Raw genomic sequence first — 22,750 nt, 5'->3', positions numbered from 1 at the left:
TAGCTTTATTATTGGGTGTTCCACTTTCACTCTTTCCTCTCTTCAATCTATAATCCACACAACAGGCAGAAGGGTATTTTAAAGCTATAAAGTGGATTATATTGTTCCCTGATTAAATCTTTCAACCCCTTCCCCTTAGACTTCAAATAAAGTTCAAATTATGTTCTATGGCTTATATTATTCTGCACGATCTTGGTTCTCCTTCCTTTCAATCTTACCTAGCTCTACTCTTTTTCATTTCCTTTGTTCCAGCCATAATGGCTTCCTGGTGATTCCTCAGATGTTAAGTTCTTTCCTATCTCAGTATCTCTGCATATTCTATTCTTTGCACCTGGAGCATTTGCCCTGCTTTTATTCATATGACCAAGTTACTTCCTAAGGAGCTCTGGTAATGTAGTGGTTACAAGTCGGGCTGCTAACCTCAGTGTCAGCCATTCCTCGGAAGACAGATGAGTTTTCTGCTCCGGTAAAGATTTACAGCTTCAGAAACCTTATACAGGGTTGCTATGAGTTAGAACTGACTCCATGGCACACTACCATCACCACTACCAGTTACTTCTTAGCCATCAGTCTTGTCTTATAACCTAAGAAGATCTCCAAAACACATTCCCCATTAGTCTCCATCATGACATCTATTCCATTCAATTCCATCCTGACATCTATATCACAACTGTAATTTTAAATGTTATTTAACCTTTATACTCTGTGCCCCAGCTAGACTCAAAACTCCACAAGGATGGAGTATGTGTCTGTCATTCTCCTCGGTGTACATTGTACATGCCAGGCTGTATTAGACATATGGCACACAGCGATGGATTAAATTTTAGAAAACATCTAACTCAGTGTGCTCAGTTTACAGTTGTGGACACGAAGACTCAGAGAAGTACAGTGACTTCTCTAAGTTTGCATATCTAGATGGAAGAAGAATTAGAAATTGAAATCATCAAGTATAAAAAACGATCCATCAGTCTTCAAAATGGGGAAGGGCAGGAAGAAGATGGCTTAGTATGGTAAAGAGGAAGACAACACTAGGGATCCACCATCAATCTGCATTAAAAACAAGAACCTGCATTGCTTCAGCAGCAGGATGGTAAGTTTCATGCTGATCTGTTCTTATTGTCTCATCGTATAGTGTTAGAAGCACAGGATGACACAGTTAAGATTATGAGTACAGCCTGTGGCCGTAAATATACCAGTCAGCCTAATAGGTTTACAGTGAAATTGAAACCATGACCTGGGTCTCATTACCACCAAGCTCTGGCCCAATGAACTGTGCTCCACTCAACACACCATTTATGAGCTACAGCACACTGCGGACCACTCAACACACCAAACCACTAAATACACCTCCTTATGTCTCTCATAAGACACAAGAAACTGACAGAAAGAGGGAAGAGGAGGACCCCCCCATAAAACAAGAACACAACCCCCACCCCCCAAAACCAATGATCACTCAGCCTTAGCACTCCTTGGAGATGCCCCCAGCCTTCTTAGTCATCTCTCAACTGTGAAGTCTGTGGGAAAAAGTTTTATCACATCAATGGGCATGTTAAGGGTCAGCTCTCATTGCAACAACAATCTCCACACGAGAAACATAAAAAATGAGTTTGGCTGGCCCTTGCCCTGACCCTGTTACCTCTTTTTTTTATGGCTAAATCAAGGGAATCCAGCCTCTGATAAATCCGTCTCTCCAGCAGTCAGTCACTTCAGCTCCTGTGTTCTGGATCTTGTAGCTTTCCATATCACAAGAGAACACTCTTACACCACTGTCCTACCAAATCTTCTCCTCCAGGTACAGGGGACTTTTTCTATGCCTTGCTGGAGCTAAAGAATCAAGAACTTGACTGATCTCCAGCTGCGCCTCAGAAACCCTATAGAGGGTTGCTATGGGTCAGAACCAACTCGATGGCACTTAGCAGTAACAACAATGCTAGCTGAACTCTGTATACACACAAGAGTCTATCGTTTGCCTAGTGAGAGAATGTGTGTGTGTACACGTGTGCAAGCAAATGAATGTGTATGAGAGTGGTGTGGCTCTACAGGGTAAGCACTGGACTGGTAACCGCAGGGTCAGCAGTTAAAACCCACCACCTGGTTTTGGAAATCCTATTCAGAGTGGCTATGAGTTGGAACCGACTCAATGGCATACAACAACAACAACAACACTAGGGTTCTAGGTCCTGCAAGAACCTAGATTTATTTTGTGGGTTTATGTCACACAAAATGAGCTTAAACATTCTCTGTGATCAGTGAAGGGCTACAGACAAGTTCTCTCCATTACGTACTTGTCTTAGTCTCACTGTTGTTGTTAAATGCTGTCCAGTCAGTTCTGACTCATAGTGACCCTGTATAGGGTTTCCAAGGAGCAGCTGGTGGGTTTCAACTGTCATTCTTGTGGTTCGCAGTCTCGTGCTTCACCCCCACTGGAATGGCTACTATCAGAACAACACAAAACAAGTGCTGGTGAGGATGTGGGGAAAACTGAACCCTTATCCATTGTTAAGGAGCCCTAGTGTGGTGCTGCAGGATAATGCACTTGACCACAAGGTCGGTTTAAATCTCAAGGTTGACAGTTCAACCCCACCAGCTGCTCCTCGAAAACCATACACAGGGTCCCTATGAGTTAGAACCGACTCAACAGCACTTAACAACAACAACAAAGGGGAAATCTTGGTAGATTTTCTCAAAGGATACAGGACAATTAGTGGGAATTATTAAGAAAAAGTTTCAAGAAAATAGAAAATTACACTGGTAAGAAAAAGGTCAGGAAAGTTGCACTGAGGAATTTCATTATGAAACCTCACTCCATCCTCCTCTACAGTCCTGATCTTGCCTCTTCAGACTTATTTTCATTCCCAAAATTCAAAAAACATGTTTGTTGAAAAAGAACACAATTTGGGTCCTTCGAGGATGCCAGAACTGCCGTTTTGACATGGTATACGTCAAAGAGCACAGATTCCTTCAGGGAAGGGTTAGAGAGATGGAAACACCACCTTCAGAAAAGTATATAGACCTAGAGATGGATGAGATGTAGAGAGACAACAGCTTCACATTTTGGTATGTTTGTTTAATCAAGGTGCCTATGACTTTGTAACAATACTTTTTGACTCACTGGGTATGTGTGGAGTGGTAGCTCAGGGGATAACGTAGGGGTGGGAAGATACACACAGTGGGGTGGCACTCAGGGCAACAGTGGCCTCTAATACTAGACACCATCGTGCTTTTCTGGACCCCAAAAAAGTCTCATAACTAGTTTCTCTGCATCCTCCCCAAAACATTTGATAAATAGCCTCCAGAATGATCTTAGTCTATAAAGTGAACTATGCTGTTTGTTCAAAACCCTTTGACAACTTCCATTTACATTTAGGATAAAACCCTAAATTTTACCCATGATTTCTACCTACCTTGCCAGTCTTTCCTCTTGGAACATCCCTAACTCCAGCCATTCCGGCCTTTCTTGTTTTTCAGAAATGATCACATGCCTTCCCCTTCCTATGAGTATGCTCCAGGTGCCTGGAACACTCTTATCCCCACCCTTCCTAGGATTGAGTCTTACTCTCTGTCCACAGCTGATGTCACTTTCTCAAAATGACCTCATATGCTTGCCCCAAACTCAATTAGTTCTGCCTGCTAATATACACTCATAATGCTCTTGACTACTTCTTCAAGGCGCTTATTACAGTTCAAAATTTTACAGCTAATTATATGATTACTGTCTATTCCTCACTAGACTGCAGGCTTCATGAAGAAATGGGTGGTAACTGCTTAGCTCATCAATGAATCCCCAGAACTTACCCTAGTACCCAGCTAATAATATTTATTGAGAAGTGCTCAATAAATATTTGTTAAATTAATATTTATCTGCCCCAGTCTTCTCTGACTTAAGTCATCCTACTGCTAAAATAATAATAATCTTTTAAATCACCTCTCTCACAATCGTAAGGAGGCCTCTATTCTGTTTATTCACACCCCAAAGTTCCCATCACCCACTCCTCCACCAGTCAACACACAAACTTTTCATTAGCATAGTGGTTATGAGTTGGGCTGCTAACCTCAGGGTCAGTAGTTCAAAACTACCAGTTGCTCCATGGGAGAAAGATTGAGGCTTTCTGCTCCTGTAAAGATTTACAGCCTTGGAAACCCCATAGAGGGTCGCTGAGTTGCAACCAACTCCATGGCATACAACATCAACCCCTCCTTAGGAGTTCTGGTGTGACACGGTGGGATAAAGCATTGAACTGCAATCGGTTTGAACCACAAGGTTAGCAGTTCAAACTCACCAGGTGCTCCTTGGAAACCCTATACAGGTTGCTATGAGTTGGAACTGACTCGATGGTATTTAACAACAATAACCCCTCCTTAACCTCTCAACTACATTTCATTTTACCACACCCAAATTCACCTTGCCTTTTGCCTATCTAACTATATCCTGAGGTCACTCTACATTAAGGTGGGCCTACTGTGGGTTATGTGTTGGGCTGCTAACCATAAGGTCAGCAGTTTGAACCCACCAGCCACTCCCTGGGAGACAGATGAGGCTTTCTGCTCCCGTATAGATTTATAGCCTTGGGAACCCTGTACAGGGTTGCTGTGAGTCAGAACCTACACTATAGTACCCAACTATCCCTACTCTAAGCGAAACCTAAATCTTTTCTCAAAACATTATCACAGTCAGCCCTCTCCTAAGAGGCCCTGCCATTCTCTTCTTCCAAGTATCCCCATCTGCATAAAATTAAGGGGAGAAAAGATCAATTTTCTCTCTATTCCCCAGCCACTTCTAGCAAGACACCCTTTCTCTCTGCTCCTCTATTGACATTTCAATCATTTCTTTAAATCTTCACTACTGACTTCCAAGTCAGACAGTAAAAATATAGCTAGTGTTAATTCTAGGAAATGGCACTATGACAAATGCTTTACACTGACTGACAAATACAAACTTCACATACAAGTAGTACAGTTGTACAGTTGTAAAGCCAACTTTGTCCAAACTGAAGAAAGATACTTAAGTACCTCAGGGAGGTGAAGAAAAGGGAACCTGAAAGAACCAACAACAGCCCAGAATCTGGAAGGGTGAGGACAGGCCAAGAACAACTGGGAAATTTAATACTCACATTCATTCATTCAACAGATATCCATATACTCTATGCCGGGCCCTGAGCTACACATATTGGAATTACAGTGGTAAACAAAACAGTCATGGCTCCTACCCTGAGAAACGGGCAGAGATATAGGGGTTTTACAACCAAACAAACTACACTGCAGGGTGATAAGAACTTTAATAGAGGTAGTACATCTTATCTAGGAAGCACAGAGTAAGAAGAGAGAATTCAAGAAAGAAACATTTGCCATGTGAGAGAATGTTAGTTAGCCAGCGCATGTAAAGGTATGTCCATGTGTGAGATGGGGAGGTGGGAGTGTGTGGGGGAGTATTTCAGGCAGAAGGAAGTATATATGTATAGGCTTGAATAAATTAGAAAGCATGGTTCATTTGAGGCACTGAAAAATAATTCAGCGTGGTTCCATTATAAGGCACGCATGAAGGGAGTTGAGAGAGATGTGACTGGAGAGGGAGTTATATGCACAGCCTTGAAATTCTATCCAAAAGACTGGGAGGGCCCACTGAAGCGTTTTAAGCAAAGAAACAACACGATCAGATTTGTGTTTCAGGAAGCCTACTCTGGCTGCAGTGGGGAGCATGGACTGAACTCCATTTCACCCCTCCAGGTCAACAGCAATTTCAAGCGCTGGGGAGTCCCAGTGCTCCTGTGGCTGCTACAGAAATAAGAAAGGCTGTTACGGTACATCTGGGGTGGATCCCGGATGCGGCTGCACCAAAAAGCATCCAGGCTCAACCACAGTATGGAGAGCCATGGAAGCTGGGCTAAGGCTGAGCATTGGGAAAGCTGGTCCCTGACACAGACACTTCGCCACACAGAGAAGAGAGTGAGTGATGCCAAGCTTCGGTCTTCCTGCTAGGAGGCCCACACTCTCGCTCTGGTCCCACTTCCTTCAGGCTGCTGGGCTGCTAAACCAGTTTACATTAAAAAAAAGCCCCTTACCTCGCTGGAAGAAAAAACTCGTAACTGCAGCCAGGTTGAGCGTAAAGGGATCCAAAGAGAATCAATCTACCCTATTTACTGGCAAGCAGCAACTCTGCACAGTTTGAGTAAAGCAAAAAAAGACCAACTTGAGGTCTGTTAAAAGAGTCTGCAATATCAAAGATGGAAACATACCACTTAAGATGCAGACAAGGAGCATACTTGTGAATAATATTCACTTGCAGAAACTAACAAACTTTATAAAGAATTGGTTCTATGCTCTCAAAAAGTTTAGATATATTAGGTTCTATAAGGACTCCTGGTGTGGTGCTGTTGGATAACCACAAGTCAAGCAGTTCAAACCTACCAGATGCTCCTCAGAAACCCTATACAGCAGGGGTGGGGATTATCTGGCCCGCGGGCTATGTTGTTGTTAAGTACTGTTGAGTCGATTCGGACCCATAGAGACCCTGTATAGGGTTTCCAAGGAGTGGCTGGTGAACTTGAACCATCAACCTTGCAGTCCAAACGACTCTGCAGTCTGACGCATTAGCCCACAGTGCCACACCAGGACTTGGGCTGTATTGTTGTTGTTAAGTGCCGTCGAGTCGGTTCCAACTCATAGCGACCCTGAACAGGGTTTCCGAGGCTGTAAATCTTTACGGGAGTAGAAAGCCTCCTCTTTCTCCCGCAGAGCAGCTGGTAATTTTGAACTGCTGACCTTGCGATTTGCAGCCCGATTCGTAACCACTATGCTACCAGAGCTCCTTTTGGGCTGTATTGTTGTTGTTGTTAAGTGTCGTCGAGTTGGTCCCGACCCATAGCGACCCTGTACAGGGTTTCCTAGGGTGTAAATCTTTACGGGAGTAGAAAGCCTCATCTTTCTCCCGTTGAGCAGCTGGTAGTTTCGAACCGCTGACCTTAAGGTTCACAGCCCGATTCATAACCACTATGCTACCAGAGCTCCTTATAAGGCCTGTTAAATCATTTGGTCTGCTCCTGTCAAGGCAACCACAGTTCCAGGCATCACATTTGTTGTTGTTAAGTGCGGCTGAGTCAGTTCCAATTCAGAGAGCCTGTATAGGATTTCCGAGGAGACTGTGAGCTTGAACCGCCAACCTTGAGGTTCAAATCGACCTTGCAGTTCAGCACATTAACCGTGAGTTAATTAAATGTTTGACCAAATACTGCAGGCTACTTTTTAAGTTGATAATTTTACATGGCCAGTGAATGTTAAAAATTTTGGCAGAAAAAAGGTTCCCCATCCCTGCTACACAGGATTGCTATGAGCTGGAACCGACTCAAATGCATGTAACAACAAGTTCTATAAAGAGATGAAAAATGCTCTAGGACTGTAGATTCTGATAAACTGGCTCAGAGGCAGGCCTACAGAGAAAGGATCTACATAAGACGAGTAAATCTAATGAAAAATAAGAATGCAATCCAAATACAAATCAGGAGTAGATGCTATAAATGACGGAATTGACAATGAAGAAAAAGAAACCAGTGTTAAGAAGGACCAATTTACATGCTAGGAAATAATACGTGAGTTCAGATATTGAGAGTGATTTAGTTATGAGGAAGAAAGAAGCGCTAATGTAAAACCTCAGCGTAAAGATCACATGTGTTTCTGAAGACACTAAAGCAAATGGAAAATACATACTTTTCTGAGCTAAAGACAGACCCAAATATACAGAACCAAAGGACTCAAAAAATAAAAAATTAGGAAAAAAAATAAAACGAGAATATACCTTCACAAATATTGGTTAAAGGCAGGGGGAAAACCCCACAAAACTCTAAAGAGGGTACCTACCATAACAGATGAAACATCAGTCTGACATTCAGATTTCCCTTTAATTCTCACCACAAAAAGCAAAAGAACAGTCTTGATGAGATTAGGGTGTGACTCAATAACTCAGTCCCCAGCAGGAACTGAGTGTTTTTTTCCTTTGGGTCTCAACAGCATCCAGCAGAATATGTTGGGTATAATAGCTGTTCCGTAAACAGTACTTTTGGAGCTACTTGTAATCATCCTATGGAGACTAAGTTATGAACTTATACTAGATACTGCTTGGAATGTAGCCCAAGCTGGATACCGAACGTATGCCATTTGTGCAAGAAGGCAATGAAACTAAAAGAGATTTTTCAAATAGTCAAAAGCTCAGACAATATGCCAACACACACCCTTTCTGAAAACCCCTCTCAAAAACAAAAAACAAAAACAAAAAAAACACTTCAAAGATACATTTAAGAGGGATTTCAAAAGTTTATGAAAAAATTAAATGAGAAGATAGTGGATTTTTTTCCCATGAACTTTTAAAAGTATTTGACTGAAAAATAAAGAACTCAGGAATGGAAAAAGTTGTGATATAAATGTACGGGTGGTTAACACAAAACAAGTTACGTACAGAACCGTCTAAATATTTTTATTTGTGTTAAAACTGTAATATTAAGAGAAATTTCTGAAAAAAAGCAAATTATTTTAAAATTCAATGATAATATTACTATAATGGATTCAACCAAGACTATATATAAACAAAATCTGGGGTGTGAAGAAAAGAGCAGGAGAAGTAGCAGTAATCATTTTGTTGTTAGTTGTTGTCCAGTCGGTTCTGACTTAGGCAGAACCTAGGCACAACAGAACAAAACACTGATTGGTCCCACGCCATCTTGACAATCATTCCGATGTTGGCGCCCATTGCTGCTGCCACTGTATCAGGGGCATCTCATTGAGGTCTTCCTCATTTTCACGGACCCTCTACTTTACCGAGCATGATGTCCTTCTCCAGGGACTGGTTCCTCCTGAGAACATGTCCAAAGTCTGTGGAATAAAGTCTTGTCAATATTGCTTCTAAGGAGTATTCTTGCTGTACTTTTTCCAAGACAGACTTGTCTGTTCTTCTGGCAGTTCATGGTATATTCGATATTCTTCACCAGCACCGTAATTCTTCTCTGGTCTTCCCTTTTCAACATACAGCTTTTTTCACATGCATATGAAGTGACTGAAAACACTGAACTACTAAAGTATGTCTGACGCAAATGGCTTGGGTCAGGCACACTTCATTTAGCCTTCAAAGTGACATTGTTGCTCTTTCAACAATTTAAAGAGGTCTTTTGCATTCAGTTTCATTTTTTATACTAGTAATTAGAGTCACTGATTCAAGTCCAAGTATTTCTAGACATGTATTCCTTTTAAGATAAAGAACACTAAACACTACAATATAAATCGTCACCACCTATATCTGCTTACCACATGGACAGATTTCTACTTTCTTGGTTAACTTAAACATAATGGCTTATATTCTTATTTTTCCTCTCCCATCTACCATGGAAATCTTCAGAGCCAAGAGTTCTTAACTTCCCTCAACTCTACAGACTGCCACATGTACTCCACACCACAAGTACTCCCACATTCTGGACCTTTTATTATAAGGTATTCATTGTTACAGCTCTAAGATTAAACTTGGTACTTCCACTCAGACTATAATTTCCTCATTCCCAACCACCATTATGCCTAATTTATTCCCCATTAAAACTTTTAAAACTGTCCAAACCTTACCAAGTAACCCAGTTTATTAGCCAATCTGCTGATAGCTACCTTAACTCTTAGTTGAATGAAGGCTCTTTGGTTAGTCATCTCAACAAAGTTTCTGTCTCTGATAACTATTTATCTGTATCACTCTCTCCTTACTTTAGCTTTATAAAATCTTGAATTAATGATCAATACTCAGGCAATCTTCCCCTTCCTGAAAACCCCTGACAATCTGGTGTTCTTCACTTCTTTGTATTGAAACTACACTGAAAAAACATTTCTAACGGCCTCCAAAATTCTGATGAACTTTTCACAGGTTTCATCCTTATCATTTGAGTCTCACTGATTGTTTTTCACTCAATAACCATCCTTTGTTAAAGCCAGTCCTGGGAGGGCCAGAATAAATGCGACAATGTTCCGTTCTCAAGAGCCTCAAGTCAGTTTCTTGGGAAAGCTAAGCATATAAACCAGTAAGAGCAATGGACTTTTGTAAACTCTGCAACAGATGCATACACCGTTGAGGAAAGGACACAATCTTAAAATGCATCCCTTTGACTCTGTGATGCTATAATGTAGGGCTTTCCTGCTACCTCTCATTCATGCCCTTTCATTGTGTTCTTTCTTTGCATCTTCTTCCTTATCCGTTAACTTACCTGTGAACATTTTTCATAATTCTTAGTCCACATACTTTCTCTTACAAACTTGACACACTCGCATGACAAAAGATTCAAAATGTGAATCTTTATCCTCTACCTGGAAGGGATAAGGAAGGAATAGGCAGAGCTGTTGTACCAAAAAGAAATGGTCAATGCTTGACTAGCACATGATCAAGAACAGATGGTACTGAAGGAAGAAGTCCAAGCTGCACTGACGGCACTGGCGAAAAACAAGGCTCCCAGAACTCATGGATTACAAATTGAAATCTTTCAACAAACTGATGCAGTACTGGAAGTGCTCAATCTTCTATGCCAAGAAATTTGGAAGACAGTTACCTGACCAGCTAATCTGTGCCCACTCCAAAGAGAAGTGATCAAACAGAATGTGGAAATAATAGATCATTAATATCACATGCAAGTAAAATTTTATCACATGCAAGTAAAATTTTGGTTAAAGTAATTGAAAAATGGTTGTAACAGTACAATGACAAGAAATCCATGCTGTATTTAGAAGAGGCTGTAGAACTAGGGATATCACTGCTGACTTCAGATAGATTTTGGCTGAAAGCAGATTATACCAGAAAGATTTACTTGTAGTTGATTGACGGTGCAAAGGCTTTTGACTGTGTGGATCATGACAAACTATGGATAACACTGTGAAGAATAGGTGTTCTGGACCACTTCACTGTGCTCATGAGGAACCTGTAATTATACCAAGAGGCGGTCATTAGAAGAGAACAAGGGGATACTGAATCGTTTAAAATCTGGAAAGGTATATGCCACGGTTGTATTCTTTCACCATGCATATTCAATCTGTATGCTGAGCAAATAATCCAAGAAGCTGGATTATATGAAGAAAAATGTGGTATCAGGATTGGAGGAAGACTCATTAACAACCTGCGATATGCAGATGATATAATCTTGCTTGCTGGAAGTGAAGAGGATTTAAAATACCTACTGATAAACATCAAAGATTACAGCCTTCAGTATGGATTGCACTTCTACGTAAAGAAAACAAAAATCCTCACAACTGGACAAACGGAGAAAAAATTGAAGTGATGAAAGATTTAATTTTGCTTGGACCTACAATCAACAATTAAGAAAGCAGCAGTCAAGAAATCAAATGACATATTGCATTAGGCAAATCTGCTGCAAGAGAACTCTTTAAAGAATTAAAAAGTACAGCTATCCATTTGAAGACTAATGTATGCTTGACCCAAGCCATGGTATTTTCAATCATTTCATCTGCATGTGAAAGTTGGAATAGTGTTGAAGGATTGATGTATTTGAGTTGGTAATGGGGGCAAACATTGAAAGTGCCATGGACTGCCAGAAGAGTGAAGAAATCTATTTTGGAAGAAGTACAGCCAGAATGCTCCCTAGAAGCGAGGACAGTGAGATTTTTGTCTCTCGTACTTTGGACATATTATCAGGAGACCCTGGAGAAGGACCTCATGCTGAGAAAAGTGGAGGGTCAGTGAAAAAGACAAAGACCCTCAGATGGACAGACACAGTGGCAGCAACAATGGATTCAAATTTAACAAACATTGTGAAGATGGTGCAGGACTAGACAGTGTTTCTTTCTGTTGGTATAGTGTCATATGAGTCAGAACTCACTCAATGGCACCTAACAGCTCTAAGAATTAAACCTCTACCTCTATTCGAGCTCCTGCATTTTACTGTTGAATGTTTTCCCCACTTGGAAAACTCACTTCAAACTCACTATCCTCTTTATCATATATTTCTCTGTCAATGGTCCCCAAATTTTTCCATTCCTCATAATCAAAATGAAAGTTAATTCTTCTCTATCTCCCACTTCAGCTTACCAAGTACTTAGATGATCCCCGATTCTTATTCATACTTTCAATCTCATATTTTTTAATATTTTGTACAACCTGTGGGTAAATGCATTAGACTGCAAAGTCGTTTGAACTGCAATGTCAGCAGTTCAAGCTCACCAGCTGCTCCTCGGCAACCCTATACAGAGTCGCTATGGGTTGGAATCCACTCGACAGGACTTAACAACAACCTCTTGTGGTTGTGTGTACACTTTCTTGTTTCTCCCTAATGAGTTTGACCACTCTTTATAGTCAGGAATTGAATTTTTTTTTTCTTTGTGTCTCCTACAGCATCTAGCATTACAGAGAGTATGTTGAATATCAGACCTGTTATTGAAGCTACTTGCAACCATCCCACGGGTTATTGAAAAGTCATGAAGCTAATCTGCATCTTGCCGGGAATGCAGCCAAAGCTAGACACTGAGTCACGGAGTACCAGGACAGGAAAGACCCTCAGTCTCACCCCTGCATTTTGCAGGCTATTCGATCCACTCACCCCCTATTCCCAATAGGAATGGCCTCGATCAGCTCTGAGACCTCTGAAGTGAGTGTGCTTCAGGTTAGTACTCTGGCCATCTGCCCAACTAGCAGTAAACTGAAAACAGGGGTGGGAAACAATTTCAGAGAACAGGCTTATTATTTAGCCCACACAATCAAACTGACAGCAGAGGAATTGAAAACGAAGATTCATTTTCTCATTCCCCCTACAGAACATAAATGAGAGCACTCTTGCATCCAAATACATTTAAATAGTTTCCACTGTAAGCCCCAATAGTCTTAAGAACACAGAAAAGTGGTTACAAGAAAAGCCACACCTTGAAGAATACTTTGTCCACAACTAAAGGTTGGACCGAGAAAGGGACATCTAGTTCAAAATAAAAATACCACCACAGAAAGATCTCATTCCCAGACCCAAGGTGCTCATGCGCTACCTCTGGCTGAATGTGTTTGTTGATTCATGCCAATTTTTCTCTTTTTTTAACTGAAACTGGAGCAACTGACAGCAACAGCAGTGGGAATTCTAACAAACTCTTCAGGCTCATCATCCTATGAAGGAGAGCTGAGAGACAATGTGGTCAGTTTTACTGACTCATGTTAAACTAACTTCCATTGTTCATTTCTGCTTAGCATCCCAAAGTACTAGTCTAGGACCAAACTGAAATTACATTTCTGGATTAATAGCAAGCATAGGAAAATAAATCATGTCTGCCCTAAGAGTGAACCCAAACCAAAATCAGCCACAGAGAGGAATTTTGGAGTTGAGCTTAGAGTCAACTTTAATTCTGAAGGAAATGAACCTTTAAAAAGAAATTTCAAAGAATAATATATGTAGACAAAACATTAATCTACACTGCTGTAATTAATTTAGGTCCTTATAAAATTCCCCCTCCCCCTACAACGGTTATCTTCCAGAACAGAACTTCTCTGATAAGATGGCCTACAGTCAAATACAGTATATAATAAAGACATTCATGCTCCAGCTTCATCAAATCCTTGGGTATACTTTCATTTCCTAAAGCAATAGTTATTCAGACTTATCTCTAAAACAAAATTCCTACGAAGAATGAAACAAACCATTTGCCTACTGCCCTCATCACCACTTTCTCTTTTCAATCTGAACTTAAAGTAATCCAAAAGAGTGGTAAAGTCTGGAGATACAAATGAACTAAGGCTCTGAGTTGGGTTCTAACACAGTTTTGGTCATACCTGATAGGGAACCAAAAAAGAATAAGGCCAACATGCTGTCTTCTAGAGTGGTCAACATAAGACCTTTTCTATGGATAGACACGAGTCCATCCTTCAGCGATCCAGGGAAGATATTCTCATATAGCAGTAGCAATGGTATTACCTGCAGAACACCTTTGCATCTATTGATGTTGTTATTAAGTGCTGTTGACTTGGTTCTGACTCATAGCAACCCTTTACAGGCTTCCAAAGAGCAACTGGTGGGTCTGAACACCAACCTTATGGTTAGAAGTCTGTTGCTTATGCTACAGCACCACATCAGGACTCCAATAGAAATATGAGAACCACAGATTTTACACTGCCTGGTCCTGGGCTAACCTCACAACTGTTGCCATGTTTGAGCCCATTGATGCTGCCAATTTGCCAATCCATCTTGCTGGGGGTCTTCCTCTTTTACTCTAACCCTCCACCTTACCAAATATGATATCCCTCTCCAGTGACTGGTCCCTCCTGACAATATGTCCGAAGTATGAGAGACGAAGTCTGGCCATCCTGGTCTCTAAAGAGCACACTGGCTGCACTTCTTCCAATACAGATCTGTTGGTTCTTTTGGCAGCCCATGGCACACTTTCAATATTCTCTTCCAACACCATAACTCAAATGCATCAATTCTTCTATAGTCTTCCTTATTCACTGTCCAACTTTCGCATGCATATGAGGTTATTGAAAATACCATGGCTTATGTCAGCAAGACGGATTGGCTCAAGCATGACAACAATTATTAGCCCAGGACCAAGCAGTGTTCTGTTCTGTTGTGCACGGGTTGCTATGAGTTGGTACCGACTCGATGGCACCTAACAACAACAACAACAAGTAGCCACGTTAAAAAGTAAAACAAAAAGACAGAAAACCAAATTCATTTTAATGTTTATATATTATTTAATTATCCATTGCATTAAATATTATCATTTACTATCTAATGAGTATCTAAAACTTTATTTATAAGATGCTTTGTATCTTTTTCATCCTTAAATCTTCAAAATTAGATATTTTACAGCTATAGTTCACTTGGACAAGCCACATTTCAGATGCTCAATAGCAACATGTGACTTGTGTCTACCATACTGAACAGCATGGATCGATCTAGCATATAGGAAAAGATCACCGTGTATTCTCTTAGTTGTTGTGAAGTGCCATCAAGTCGGTTCTGACTCACAGCGGCCCTGTATATGGTTTCTGAGGCACAGCTAGTGGATTTGAACTGCTGGCCTTATAGTTCAAACTGACCTTGCGGTCTAGTGCTTGTCCTTTATCAGTTCTCCACTACTGTCCTAATACCCAATAAAGTAACAAAAGATATTATTAGTATCATGGATAGAAAATAAAACTTAATGAAGAAAAAAAAAGTCAACTGATCCCTCAAATTAAATATTAATAAGATACTGGCATAGTGGGTGCTGTAGGATAAGCACTGGACTGCTAATTGCATGGCTGGTGGTTCAAACTCACCAGCTGCTCCTCATAAACTCTATACAGTGTAGGTATGAGTAGGAATGGACTCACTGGGACACAACGACAACAGAGCTGTAAGATTTCTAGTCATCCTGAAGTCTAGGACTTGCTCTAAAAGGCCTTCCATGTATGTCCACTTAGGAAATAAAATCATACCTACAAGCCTTTCTCATTAAAACACTGGCAAACTCCCAAACTCCATTCAGTTGAAATTAAAACCATGTTTTTTCAACCATACAATCCCACCCATTGTTTTTCAAATCGCTGGCAACCTCATTTCCTTTCCTAGTAGCCTGCTACAGTCCTTCTTTTTCTATTTTGTCAAAAGCCAGGCTAGACAAGTCCAGCTTCAACTCTACAGCTGTAATACATACAGGGGATTCTGAATAAACTTGCACAAAGGTTCTGAGGTATAGTGAAAAAAAAAAAAAATCATTACACGGAAAACAGAACAGTCACATAATATTGACTTCAACCTCAAAGTAAGCAACCGAATTCTTAAAAAGTAAAAATACAAAGAGTAAATGACTAAATCTTGGAATAATAAAATTATTAGTTGAATTTTCGGTCTGTAAAAAAGCATCAAAGTCCTAAAAAAAACAAAATGAAACCCAGTAACAAACAACGTATACCATCTATGTTAGGAGCGAACCCAGGGCATAGATCTGAGCAAGGTTTGGAGTGTCAACAAACCTAGATTCAAACCCTAACCGGACTAATACGTACTTTGGGAAAATTACTTAATTCTTGTGAACGCGCATTATCATCTTAAATGTGCATTATCATGCAGGACTGAGCAGAGTTTCACTGCAAAGTAGCAAAGAACTGGCATGAGTGGAAAAGAAGGAAACCTAAGGGTCACTGTAAGTGACAGCACATCATAAGAAAGGTGCTGCCATAGTTACCTTTCTGGAAAGCATAAAAACACATGGTGAAGGGGATGTTTTATATGGACTCTGATACAAAACAGTCATTTACTAGATAGTCTGGGGCAAGAAATTTTGGGAAAACAGCATCTCACTTAGAAAATTTCCCCCAAGCCCAGGCCCTTCTAAATAATATCAAAGCAGGAAACTTGAGTGTGTTATCAGAGAAAAATCGACAATAAAATTACAATGCTGTTTAAATCTTCGCTGGCATCAGGTCTTTAGTACCAGATAGAGCCACTTTCCCACACGACAAGAGGGTGATTAGAATGAGGTAAGTTCCTAACAAGTATCTTACCTGTTCAACACTGCTGTGAGGATCATGAAAAAGAGAAAAAATTTAAAATCTTTCCAATTATTGTTGGTCATTTAATTAAGTTCATAGTACTTCTTTTTTTTTTTTTTTTTTAAGTTGAAAATAAAGAAAACCCTTCTAGAAAATCTACTACAGAAACAACAAAAGATAGAATAGAGTGAAGGGATAATGTGAGTGAAGTCCTACAGTCAAGACACCATGAAGAATTCTAGGGGAAGTCCAATTCTAGGGAAAGCCGGTGGGAAAGTATTTAAAAAGACAGTATGAGATTAAAAGCAGTAATGTGTACCCTCTTCCAGGAAATCACATTATTAAAAGCTCAAACCCCTTTTTCTCTTTTTGCAATTAAGTTGACAGCTCTAGAGTACTCTAAATAATGAGATGCTACAGATAAGGAAAAGTAATTCAGAGACTGAAGAATATCAGGTAGAAAGGAGCCTGGTAGCGTAGTGGTTACGAATCGGGCTGCAAACCTTAAGGTCAGCAGTTTGAAACTACCAGCTGTTCCACAGGACAAAGATGAGGCTTTCTGCTCCCGTAAAGATTTACAGCCTCAGAAACCCTGTACAGGGTCGCTATGAGTCAGAACCAACTCCACGGCACATAATCATCACCACCCACCACCAGTGTTTACAATCCAACATCACAACTTCTTGGCTGGACACAGTCCATCACAGGTCGTGTAGTGTCTCCCTTATAACATTAACTTGTTGGCTTCTTGGGTTTTTACATTAAGGCAACCCACCTCTCAAAAAAACACAAGTATTAAGCATTTAACCTGTTGTCTCTTTCTGATTGATGGATATTTAGTATGGAAGAAAAAAAAGGAGAGGAAGAGACTGGAACCAAAAGTCTGCATAAAATCACTTAACCTTCTAAAATAAGTTAAAAACTTATCTAAGCCAACTTCAGAAATCTCTAAGAGGCTGTAAAATTAAGCAAGACTTTTCTTTTAATGTCAGAAGAAAGTCTATTTTTGTTTTATGTGCTTAAAGGGATACCAGAAGGAGAAGAAAATAACACAGAGATGAAGGATAGGATCATAAAGATAATGTCATCAAGACTATGTGCCTAATCCTTTGACCAATTATAGGACAAAACAGAAAGATGGGATAGAGGTCTGTCCAGGATTAACAATAAACTCTGAACTCTTTTTGTAGGCTGTGCAACTTATTTGGACATTTAAGTACATCCTTTTCCTTTCAAATAAGCATCTATGTTTCAGATAACGTACTGCTTTCCCCAGATAAATTGAGGATCTGTTGCTGACACTCTTCTCTCTCATCTACCACAGCACCTAGTGCAGTGCCAAATTCAGAGCAGCTGCCTGTTCAGCAGTTGTGAAAACATTTCCTTCTGTCAAGTGGGCATAAGAGAACACAGGGGACTAGTACTACATACCAGTGATCCTGTACAGAGGACCCTGGTTCAGTTCATACGCAGGCCCCACAACAGCCCTGAAGTAATTTGTGGAAGGCACCCATTTTAAGAACAGCCTCCCTCTGGTTACCGACCCATGCCCCGTCTGGGGGAATTGTCACACTGCACATACCAGTCCACTGAGGGGGACAGCGACAGTTGTAAGTATTGACTCCATCCACACAAAGCCCTCCATTCTGACACTTGTGGTTGGGGCAGTCATCAATATTGCGCTCACAGGTGCTTCCTTCAAAACCTGGTAAGAGAAGAACACAGGCAGTGAGGAATTCTCATAACAGGAGTAAGTGGCCTTCTCTTCACCCAAAGGACGTGGCCATCAGGACACACACGCTTCATCATTTCAGTTCAGTAATCAGCAGTGGCTCACCCCAGGACTCACCACATGAAACTAACCAAACCTCTTTGCTTGTCTACTCAGGCCTCAAGCTGAACAATAAATGTGACTCATCCCAATGACACAGCTTAGTTACCTCATAAAAATGTCAAAATGTTTTAATGAAATTAAATCCCAATGAAGACCAATCATATTCTGGACAGAAATTCACTGGTTCTGAAAAATAAGGTGTTAGATTTCTCTAAAGGAGACCTGGTGGTGCAGTGGCTAAGTGCTTGACTGCTAACTGTCTATGTCTATGGTTTAAACCTAGCAGCTGCTCCATAGGAGAAAGATGTGGCGGTCTGCTTCCATGAAGATCACAGTCATGCAAACCCTATGGGGCAGTTCTACTCTCTCCAAAGGGTCCCCATGAGTGCGAACTGACACAATGGCACAGGGTTTTCTTGCTTTTAGATTTCTCTAGACCCAAACTAGGGGGAAGAACAGACAGAAGATTACCGAATGAAACTGAATATATGAGGTAAATCCCAACCTCATCACCTACCAGCTATTTAATATATAGTAAGTCACAGTATGAAGTCATGCTGTGGTGCTATAAGATAAGCACTGGACCACAAGGTCAAGTTTAAATTGCAAGGTTGGGTTGGCTGTTCAAACCCACTAGCTGCTCCCTGGAAACTTCATACAGGGTTTCTATGAGTTGTAACCAACTCTATGGCACCTAACAACAAGAAGTCACAAATTCCTTATTTGAAAATGAGGCTGAGTCTACCTGTTCATCCAATATTAATAGGATGTTATAAGTTGTTACTGGGACAAAGATGAGGAATTCTGTTCCCGCAAAGATGTGCAGCTTTGGAAATCCTATGCAGGGTTGTTGTGAGTTGGAACCACCTTAACAAGTTGTTATGAGTAAAGTACTTTACAAATGTAAAAAGCTGTATGAAAATGGAGTGGCATTATTAAAACTTAGCAACATTTTGAATGCTTCCTGCTTTTCTTTACATTTATAGCCTTGCTTCCTTCCTCTTCAGTTTTCCCCTTTTTGAAAAGTGAAGCTAGCACACTTATTGCCCACAAAGTGTTCCTCTGTAATCTATACATGTATATCAGGGTTCTTCCTTTCACCTTCCTTGCTACCAAATCTCTTCGCTAGCAAGACAGAAGACTACACTGAAATAGAGTATATGACTAAACTGTTTGGCCTCCTGAAAATATCCCTTACAGTTCTTCTGTCTCACTCAAATCTACTGAATGTAAGGCACTGGGGATGTAATGGTTAGAAAAAGAGCAAGCCCCTGCTCTTGTAGCATTTACAGTCTGGTGTTAGGGACAGACTCAACCACACCTTGCTTTATCCCTTACCACAGGCTATTGTGGTATTTTACATCTGCGCTGTTATACAGGAACATGGTGGCTTTTCTGAACACAGTGACAGTCAAGTGGAAGAGCATAAACCAGTTGGCAAAAAAAAAAAAAAAAAATTCCTAGAGACCAGAGCAAATCATTTCATAGAAGATGAGAGTAAGTGAAGAGAATGGTATTTCTCCAGGCGCTCAATACTCAGTCACTTTAAGCAGATGAATCACTACGAAAGTTTGAGAAAGAGACTGAAAATTCTTGTAGACTCAGATTTTTTTCAAAAAAAAGTTATCATATTACTCATATTTATGTTTAATCAGAGAAAAGTTTGATAACTAGATTGATGAGCCAGGAAATGTTAATTGTGTAGTCTCTACATTGATTATAATAGTGAGTCCAAATCTACAGTTCTACCAAGTAGCAACTCGTGAACTTAAGCTGAGGTCTGTGTTCCTAGTCTAGAGCTATATCAATAGAGACGCTCTAGAAGTGTTCCAGGTGTGCTCTTAGAAGAGGTCTCTGGGTGGTGCATGTGGAGAGAAATGAAGTCTCCCAGTTCATCACTGTGAGCACCAGTGTGGTCAAGATTGATGATGGTCATCAGTCATCCTTTTCATAACTTGATCCTCTGGGGACTAACACTATATATGGTTGGCTAGAGTATGTGTGGAGGAGGGGGAAAGCCCTCTGCAGCTAAGCTATAAGAAGGAGGGACAGTGAACTGGACTTTATTTAGACAACGCTACGACTAAATTTAACCAATGCTACAACTAACTAAATTCACCAACCACAGATAAATTAAGAAAGCAGCAGCATTTCAGCACAACCACATCATCTAAAAAATACAATGTTTTCTTTTTTATGACTGATAGTATCTTTTAGGTAGTTCTCTGTCAAGAAGTAGGTAAGTAGGTAGGCAAGAAGACAGGCAGGTGAGACAGTTACTTTGTGGTTTAAAGCATGGTCTCTGGGACTGAACTGCCTAGGTTAAAATCTCAGCCTTAACATGTAATAGCTGAGAGACGATGGGCAAGCTAATGAAACTTCCTTTTCTCATTCAGGGAATTACGGTAAGTATTGGACTGTAAGTTTGGCGGTTCAAACTCACCAGCTGCTCCTGGGAAACAGGGTCACTATGAGTTGGAACCAACTTGAGGGCACTTAACAACAACAATTTCATATGGTTGCTATGAAGATTATATGAGTTATATTAATAACTAACAACAACAAAACCAATTTAATAAATGGTGGTAAAGCAACCGAATCTCCACACTCAAAAGTATGAAGTTGGGCCTTTTCATTATATAGTATAAAAATTTACTCAAAATGGATCAGAGACCTAAATGGAAGTAAAAATGATAAAAACTCTTAGAAGAAAACAAGTGTAAATCTTTGTGACCTTGGGTTAAGCAGTCTTCTTAGACATGACTGTCCCAAAACATAAGCAAAAAAAAAAAAAAAGAATAAATATATAAACTGAAATTAAAAACATGTGTGCTTTAAAGAATATCATCTAGAAAGTGAAAAGACAGCCCACAGAATGGAAGAAAACGTTTGTATGTCATATCTGTTAAGAGACTTTTATCTAAATTATATAAAGAAGTCCTACAACTCAGTTACATAAAGACAAATAACCCAATGAAAACATGGGCAAAGAATTTCAATAGGTATTTTTCCAAAGATACAAGCACGTAAAAGATGTTCAACATCATTAGCCATCAGGGAAATGCAAATCAAAACAACAATCCCATATACCAAAATGGCTACAATATGAAAGATAGATAATAGCAAGTGATGGTGAGGATATGGAGATATTGGAATCCTCACATGTTGCTGTTGTTGTTAAGTACTGCAGAGTTGATTCTGATTCATAGAAACCCTGTATAAGGTTTGCCAGGGTTTGAATCCTCTCAGGAGCAGAAAGCCTCATCTTTCTCCCATGAAGTGGCTGGTGGGCTCGAAAAATAGTGCAACTACTTTGGAAAACAGTTTAGTAATACTTCAAGAGGTTAAATATAGCGTTACCATATGACTCAGCAATTCTATTCATATACCCAAGATAAATGAAAATATATGTCCACACAAAAACTTGTATGTGAATGTTCACAAGCAGCATTATTCATAATAGCCAAGAAGTGAAAGCAACCCAAGTGTCTACTGATTGATGAGTGAGTAAATAAAATGTGGTATATATAGACTTACAATAAGGAGTGCTGGTAGCGTAGTGGTTACGAATCGGGCTGTTAACATTAAGGACAGCAGTTCGAAACTACCAGCTGTTCCGTGGGATAAAGAGGAGGCTTTCTGCTCCCGTAAAGATTTACAGCCTCAGAAACCCTGTACAGGGTCGCTATGAGTTGGAACCGACTCCACGGCACATCACCACCACCACCATAGCCTTACAATGGAACAGTGTTCAGTCATAAAAAGGGATGAAGTGGAGATACACACAACAGCATGATCAACTTGGAAAACACTATGCTAAATGAAAAAAACCATGTATGTTATGACTATAATGATACGAAATTTCTGAATTGGCAAATTCAAAGAGACAGAAGGCAGAAAGCAATTCCAAAGCTTGTATTGTCAAGGGCTGGAGAAGGAAGACTATGGTGTGATTACAAGGTTGATTCTTGAGCTGATGGGAATGTTCTAAAACTGACTGTGGCAATGGCTGCACAACTGTGAACATGCTAAAAACCATTAAAGTGTGTATTTTTAAATGGCTGTATTGTATGTGTGTGAGGTATATCTCAATAATGCTATTATGTTGGGGTTATGAAGGGGGAAGAGCACTTAAAATAGAGCCTGACACACACTAACTGTTTTACACATGTTGTTGTTGTGTGTTACCAAATCAGTTCAGACTCATAGTGACTCTATATAGGGTTTCACATATTTGCTAATACTATCGTAAATCAGTGTAGTAGTATCCTTTAAAGATTATCTGCTATTCCCTTTATGTTACAGATGAGGAAATTAAGGTCCACACAGCTGACTCGCCCAAGCTTACATGACCAGTAGGAGTTGGCACTAAAACTGATTTCTCCACTTCCAGTGAAGTATGCTAATTAGACCCCAGAGTTTCCTTTGAATGGTCTGAAAAA

The 22,750-nt window shown here is 40.2% G+C and overlaps 1 protein-coding gene across 1 annotated transcript in view; it reads right to left on the bottom strand.

The window, feature by feature from the left end:
- NOTCH2 (notch 2) overlaps positions 1-22,750 on the bottom strand; it is a 184,659-nt gene that overhangs the window by 61,025 nt on the left and 100,884 nt on the right. The window contains exon 5 of the mRNA XM_006861315.1: positions 18,057-18,179. Coding sequence (XP_006861377.1) covers positions 18,057-18,179 — 123 coding nt within the window. The remainder of the gene's footprint in view (positions 1-18,056; positions 18,180-22,750) is intronic.

Source organism: Chrysochloris asiatica, unplaced genomic scaffold (genome assembly GCF_000296735.1).
Source record: "Chrysochloris asiatica unplaced genomic scaffold, ChrAsi1.0 scaffold00042, whole genome shotgun sequence".
Lineage (NCBI taxonomy): Eukaryota > Metazoa > Chordata > Mammalia > Afrosoricida > Chrysochloridae > Chrysochloris > Chrysochloris asiatica.
The sequence above is the reverse complement of the archived record's forward strand: the minus strand, read 5'-3'. Positions and strand labels throughout refer to the sequence as shown.